The following is a 7991-nucleotide window of genomic DNA, read 5'->3' on the forward strand; positions in this document are numbered from 1 at the left end:
GAAGTTGTAGTATTTCTTTGATTTGCTTGGAAATGCAGAAAATAATAATTTTTCATATTTTTTTTCATTTTGTTAGTGTACCTGAATTTGAATTTTGAGATGACACTAAAAAGTACCAAACGGTAGATTTTCTTAAAACCTCTCAAATATACTATTGATTCTATTACATTTGGTTAAAAATCAAGAGCTTTGTTTCTGTAGTTTTTGTAGAATAAAACCCTAATTGGTCTCCTAGAGCACTTCTTTTTGTTTTTAAAGTTTGAAGTTTGTTCACGTCAATAAATGAATTAAAAAAATAGAAATCTGCAAGATTATGGCTCCATTGCAAAAAATAAAATACAAACATGGATATAATATTTACATGTAACTCGTTTCTGCTTTTAAAACAGTTACAAATAGAACAATTGTCACAATCATTAATTTACATACATATTTTGGATAAAAAAAAACCTTTTGTTTTCAACATATTAATTCTATCATTTACTATAAGATGATAACTAGTTTTTAAGGACTGCGAACGACAGCATTGTCTAGCCGCCTAACTAAAAATCATTTTTTGAAAGTTGTCTAATTAAAGTAATTTTTTTATAATACGTATATTTTCATTAAATATATAAATGATTTGGTCAAACAAATAGAGATAACTTTGTATTTTGGGTTAAAATAGCTCATTTCATAATAGAAAATAACGGAAAACGGAAATGATCCCCCCCCCCCCCCCCGTGAAACAAAAATTCCTTTTGACGGGTTTTATATATTGTTATTTATCATATTTCAACCAAAGGGTTTGTTGTTTTACGGGGGGAACATATGTCTACAGACCGAAATACATTCCAAAAAAGAATTTCGCTTTGTAAATTTTCGAAAAATAATTAACAGATATGAATTAAAATGAAATTTTACTTTAATATATAATTATCGTTAATATGTTATTATTAAGTTTTTATGCACATATTGGCCACTAAAAAATATTTTCCTCACTCATAGAGACCGATTTCAATGAAATTTTTAAAGACCCCACGTTAGCAAAACTTCTGTTTAGAAAAATAATTTGATTACAAATTTTATTTTGATATAAATTGATTAGGATTTGATTAACTTTTAAGTAGAAAACTTAGTTTTTGAATATCTAACAGAAATTCCGAAATATTTGGATGTAAAATGTAGGCGGGAAACGGGCGTAAGCGTTCGCAGTTCTTTCTTATTTATGTTTCAGTTGGTTCTATGGGACAATTTCGTACAATTTTTTTTTGTTATCGCCCAGTTCATGTTTCACCTCAGCAAGAATGATTTTGGTCGTTGTTGTGTACGCGTTATACATGATTGTATAATAAGCACACGTTGTAGTTTCTGATGTGTAAACTAACATCTTATTAAATACATTTACTATAATGTGGTCTATTAAATTTTAAAAACAACACCAGAACAATAAAAACGTGTAATGGAGAGGTTATTGTACATAATTTCCTTCTGAGAAAAAAAATTAAATCCCATATTTTAAGGACATTATCACTATACACGTGTAATACTTTTTGTTAATATTTGTGTATATCATTGAATTGGAAATAGCAACGTTGGAAAACAAATAAGCCATTCCTTGTTTTCTGTTACAGATCAGTCCAATATATATGACCTTAAAATGTTCTTATCTTGCTTAAAACAAATATTTCAAGTTCGGATAACTCTGAAAACAGGAAGGAAGACTAAAATAGATATTAATTCAATAGACGAACAACGTCATTTACATATGTTAAAGAGCACGTAAACATAGTAAAAGTGGGGTAAACGTATTTTGATTAATGTGTACAATTTATTTTTCGTTGAAAAATTATTTTAACAACAGATTAGCTTGAATTTGATAAAGTAAAGCGCATTTTGGAATTTACCTATTAATACGAGGGTTGTCCCAAAATAATGTAGACAAGACACATAATTTATAATCTGTTCACTGCAATTTCATTAGACTTCTATCTTTTCTTCAATGACCCTTTGGCAAACAATGCTGAAAAGTTCAGATCTGTACTTTATTTATTTCTCGAGAAGATGAATAATTAGTTACAACAAGTTTTGTCAGGCGGCGCAATGTGCGACGTTGAAAATTTCCAGTTTTACGTTCTTCCTTAACCCTCCACATCGTTTACGATAACATTTACGTTTTATTTCCGAAAATGTCTTAGAAAAAATAATATCTTGAAACATGTACCCAGCATGTACATTCAATATATATTTCTAGTTCTGATTTTTTTAAAAATATTTTTTAAGTACAAACGATCTGTCGGCTCCAAACTTGTCCTGTATTACTTGTTAACTTAACGTCCGTCTTACCGAAATGCGTCGTTCAACATTTTGACGTCCATTGATATCGTTCGGGGTTTCTTTTTTCCACTTATTGTCATCATACTTGTTCAAATATTTTGAATGTTGTTTAACTACTTATTCATAAAACGCATTTCTCATCGATTTTGTTTATTTCATTTACTTCCAAAGCCGCTTAGGATTTATTTCATGGTCTTTACAAAATTGTATCAGTTAATACTGCGCCGCCTTAAACGCTGACAACGTCATTTTATTATTAGTTAACTTTTCAACTTGTCACAAAACGCGCTATAAAATATTTATAAGTTTTGTTATAGCCAAAACATTTTCTGAGTAAATAAAAGAACTATTTTTAAATATCAGTGTATGTTTCATTTGAATTTTTTTCATTTGAAAAGTACTTTTCCGCCCAATTTTCAATTCATTATGTTGATTTTAACTTTTTGTTTTTGACATTGCGCCGCATGTCGAATTTCTGATCTAACATGCTTTCATTTCACAGATTTAATCTCGAACAATATTCGATTTTAAAACATTATTTGAATGCAAATTTCTTGTACCCTTTGTGGCACAAATATCATCATCCTTTGTCTTCGATTAACTGAATAACGCCACTTGTCTACGCTATTTTGGGACAACCCTCGTATGCATCATAACCGTAACGGTTGTTTGTCATTTGACGATGTGCTTGATTTGGCTGAAGCAAAAACTATTTATTAAAAAAAAAATGACTGCTAAATGTAAATGTTTACAGGGATTTATATAAACACAAACAAGTATGCAGTGCACATGTAAATAAAGATACCCCACTAATCATATTATCATAGAAACTTTTAAAATAAGATTATTATTCATATCCTCATGAAAATTTGGATATAATCTTATTATGATTTATTCATGAGATTATATTATCACCAAATACCTAAGTATATAGAGGTCTGGAACTGTTTGTTTATTCTTCAAACTGTCGATAGATAATGTAAAGAATAAATACTTGATCCATACAAACTTTTGTTATTTGGGTCTTTGTTTAAGCTTCCTTTCACATAACAATAACATTCTCAAAGAGAGAAGACCTAACAAATCAAATTTATTCTTTGATCAATGTTATTTACATTAAAAAATTCATATATCGCTTGGTTTTTTTAAACCAAAACTGATATGATTATAGAAATATATTTGTCTTTGAACAAAAGTTTATTTCATTTTGAACGACGCGGAATACGGGAAGGAGACTTCAAATATATGGGATATATATATATATATATATATATATATATATATATATATATATATATATATATATATATATATATATATATAATAATTTGTTTGGGTTTGGTTTTCTATGCTTACATTGGGATTGAGCTTTAAAAAATGGCGGCTTCACGTCAGTCAATTTCGCTTATATTGAAATACGGATATATTGAAATAATTTGCATGGTCCCCTGGGAACCGTTTCACAAAAGCATCGTAAATCTTACGTAGTACGTAACTGCGACGTAAGTAGTTCGTAGCAAAATTTCGGCGTTTCACGAAAGCGTCTTAATTCACGTTGCGTCGTAAGTTACGTCGTTACTCTACGTCATCTCGGAGGTGACGTAAAATTACCTCTCAGCGTTAGTTTATCAAAATGGCGGCGTTCATGAGGGTTGTTGATGAGCAAGTGCGACGGGATTTGAGGCGGCAGCGCATTTTTAGGGACAGACAGAATCCCCTTGACGCCTACGACGACCTTGAAATCATTCAGCGATATCGGTTAGACAGGCAATCCATCATCTCGATCATCGATTTGATTAAAGACCGCTTAGAGAGGCCCACCCAGCGATCGGTCAGCCTACCTGTATCTCTACAAGTCTTTGCAACTTTGCGCTTCCTTGGTTCTGGCACCCAGCAGAGACTGATTGGGGACACGCTAGGAATTTCGAAGTCCTCCGTTTGCAGGATATGAAATTTCCGTTCAGAAATTTACTATGAATACAGTGTTTTTACGCTGCGAGTGAAAGTTCACGGGTCTGTCTAATTCAACAACTACACTTATTTAATTATTACATAATTTTAATAAAAATAATCGATATATACATGTAGCATGAAATATGAGAAAGTAATTTTGTGATTTAAAAAATTGCACATATTTTGATATATTCTATTTTAGCAAAAATCGACATTTTAATTGCAGAAGGGTGCACATATATTCACTATATAATTCTGTAATAGTTCTTCAGTGCGATGTAAAATTTTGTTCAGGTCCATCGAAGATGTAACAAATGTCTTGAGTGCATCACTGCAAAACATCAACTTTCCAACCAGTGACATTGACGTTACCAGGACGAAGGTGGGTTTCCACTCCATTGCTGGATTTCCCAATGTGCTAGGAGCCATTGACGGTACCCACATTGCAATAACTGCACCTTCTACCGACGAACACCTTTACATATGTCGGAAGGGCTATCATTCAATCAATGTCCAGGCAATAGTTGATGCTGACATGAAGTAAATGTTAATTACTATAGCATATAAATGTGATTATTTTCATTAAGTATTTCAAACTTAGTTTATATATTACAGAAAGGGTATGTAACTTGAATTCCGGACTTAAATGTCGCAGTGTTAAATAAAAATATTTCCTATTCATGACATATTTGATGAGCTACGAATCCAAGGTCAAAGTATAAACTGAAAAATGTAGCTGCATGTAATCATTTAATTATGAAAAAGTATGGAGAAGCTGTATTGAATACATATAAATCATATTTATATTACTATGAAGTTTTTTTAGCATAAGAAAAAATCAATAATTTCCTTATACATTACAATAATTTAGAACTAATTGATACGAGGGGCAGAATAATACTAAAAATGTTTAAATATCAGTATTTATATAGCAATAACTTCCATAAAAGAATAATATAAAGAAAATGGAAGGTTATTCTTCGACTTATCTGATTTTAAAAATGTACAGATTACATCGCTTAACCCCCAGCGGCTTTATAAAGGGGTTTGTCTTCGTGAGACACCAGTTGTAATTTATAACATTAATCTTTATTCAGATTTCTGAGCATTGTCAGTAAATGGCCAGGTTCCACACATGATGCTTTTGTCTGGGCCAATTCCTCCATAGCCCGACGTTTCGAGAGTGGTCAGGTTGATGGGTGGCTTCTGGGCGATTCCGGTTATCCTCTTCGACCGTGGCTTTTAACACCAGTCAATCGTCAAAGTTGCCGGGGAGAAGATCGATATAACCGGTCACACAGGAGATCAAGGGTTGTCGTGGAGCAAGCCTTTGGCGTTTTAAAATCCCGCTTCAGGTATCCCACTTAATAGTCCGCCCAATTCTCGCTAAATTCACCTACATCCGTGTTTGAACGGAAAGTACCTTTTACTAAAAATAGATTCAGGTACCTCTCGCTATTTTATGAAGGTTTTTAACTACGTGGTATAAACCTGCATCAAAAATGAATATATGGAACTCTGTGTATAAAGTTAGTTAACATTACTTCCAGCAAAATGAAATGAATGTAAGTGTAAAAAGTTTGAAGAGATATCATAATGATCATTTTGGATGAGTTCAGACTCGGCGAATTATAAAAGATGTTTTGAAAAAAAACATCCTGCATATCAGACACATATAATTTATACTTTCTATTTTTATCATGCTTTAATTTAATGAAAAGAAAAAATATATAACTTGGGGGAATCGATTCAGCGACGATAAAATTAAAAAAAAAAAGAACAATGCGTTACCATTTGGCCACGCTTACAACACAATTATAGAATGTCCTTTCAATATATGTGGCTCTATTCATGAATGTTTAAGAAAAGTCACTGATTGAAACAAGTACAATTTACAGTACAAACCTAAATTATTTCAATGTAAACATATAATACATGTTCGTGAAAAAATATAATTTTAATCGGATTTCTTTGGTTTAAGGTGGTATGGGACACTTCCATGTTGTGACGTTTTATATATCGAAATAGACAATAAAATGAAGTGTTATTATATAAGTAGTTTCTTTCCCAATATTGTCACCTAACAGCGTAGTGCACTGATTTAGAGGGTGTACTACGAATCTGTAAGTCATGAGTTCGAATCCCGCTCGATCGGGCTTTTACAATTTTTACCGTCCAAATATTTTAAAAGCAATTTTTTGCCACCGGACATTAAGGTGCCACCTGTAATGAAAATAATTAGTAATCCTGAGTTATCCTTTTAATTAAATATCTATTATGTCAAGAGTAACTCTATTCATCACTCATGTGTGTGTCTTGCATATAAAGTGGTCAACGATGTTGTGTAAGACAACTAAGACTCTTTTATCTTGTTGAGTAGCTTGCGTTTCTTTGAATATATTTAAACTACATAAATATCGTATTATATTGAAAATGTCTGCCGTTTGCAAAAGCGCTATTTCGTGGATGAAATCGTATACTAAGTGCGCTATACCTCTTTGAAGTTGTTTTGTCTTCCTCATGATATAATTAAAAAAAACAAATAATCAATTCGTAAATGAACTGTTTTGAGGAGTAAACAACGACAAAATGTCAACAGCGATAAAAGTTATAAAGAACCATACGTTTTAAACACTAACACACATATATAACATCCTTTTCAGATGTCTGCATAAAACAGGAGGGGTTTTGGATTATCAACCTACAAAGTGTTGCAAGATTATCTTTGTCTGTTGCCAGCTACACAATATCTGTATCGACAAGCATCTTCCAGTTAGTGATATTCCAGAAGAACTGCCCGAAGACGAAAATGATGTTGTGTACCAGGGTCCGGTCAATGACGGTAAATCAACCAGAGACCAACTAATCAGGCAACGGTTCTCTTAGGTAAACCATTAATTAGATTAGGGCACTCCGTTCTACGTTGTGTTGCTATAGACAATAAAAACCGACTGATGAAGACCGGTAACACGGTCGAAATATTTTGAAACAGTGTTTTAAAAGTTTTTTATTTTATATATATATATATATATATATATATATATATATATATATATATATATATATATATATATATATATATATATATATAAAACCTATAAATCGTATAAATTTACGTAGAGTAATTTGAAACGGTCACAATACGAATGCAATAAGCATATGCAGTTGGAAAGGGAATTCGAACAAAGGAATCGTTAGACGGTAACAATGCTGTTTTGTTTGTTGGTATGTTTTCTTTCCTTCTTGCAATTCTGTCCCATGGTTTTCTCATCCATTACGGTAAATAACTTTCGTCGTGTGCAATCTGACACGATTTCGTCATCCGAATGCAGTATAGACGAATTCCATGTAGAAAATTCCTCAACTTCTGCACAAATGCAATGTGGATTGCAGTGCACCTTATCCGAGAGGTGTATTGGAATGGAAATCATCGGAAAGGAGGCAAAACTATGTCACCTCTTGTCTTGAACATGTACGGTTTTGGGACCATCGCATGAAAGTTCAAAACAAGTGAGAAGATATCAAAAGTTATATATCTATCTATCTATCTATCTATCTATCTATCTATCTATCTATCTTTTGAATTTTATTCAAGTTATGACGTACATTTTTGACAAATAAAGTTAAATTTCTCCTGAAGCTTAGACAATCTTTTTTTTTCATTTCAAGTAAACAAATATTGTAAAACAGCATACAAAAAATGGTTATAGAAAAATAAATTG

The 7991-nt window shown here is 31.8% G+C and overlaps 1 protein-coding gene across 1 annotated transcript; it reads left to right on the forward strand.

Moving 5' to 3' along the window:
• The first annotated feature begins 3949 nt into the window (after window positions 1-3949).
• LOC128162216 (putative nuclease HARBI1) lies at window positions 3950-7155 on the forward strand. Its single transcript, XM_052825394.1, has 4 exons — window positions 3950-4245; window positions 4534-4809; window positions 5367-5624; window positions 6933-7155. Exons 1-4 carry the CDS (start codon window positions 3950-3952, stop codon window positions 7153-7155), a joined length of 1053 nt encoding a protein of 350 aa, XP_052681354.1.
• Window positions 7156-7991: the final 836 nt, after the last annotated feature.

Source organism: Crassostrea angulata, chromosome 9 (genome assembly GCF_025612915.1).
Source record: "Crassostrea angulata isolate pt1a10 chromosome 9, ASM2561291v2, whole genome shotgun sequence".
In the NCBI taxonomy this organism is placed as follows: domain Eukaryota; kingdom Metazoa; phylum Mollusca; class Bivalvia; order Ostreida; family Ostreidae; genus Magallana; species Magallana angulata.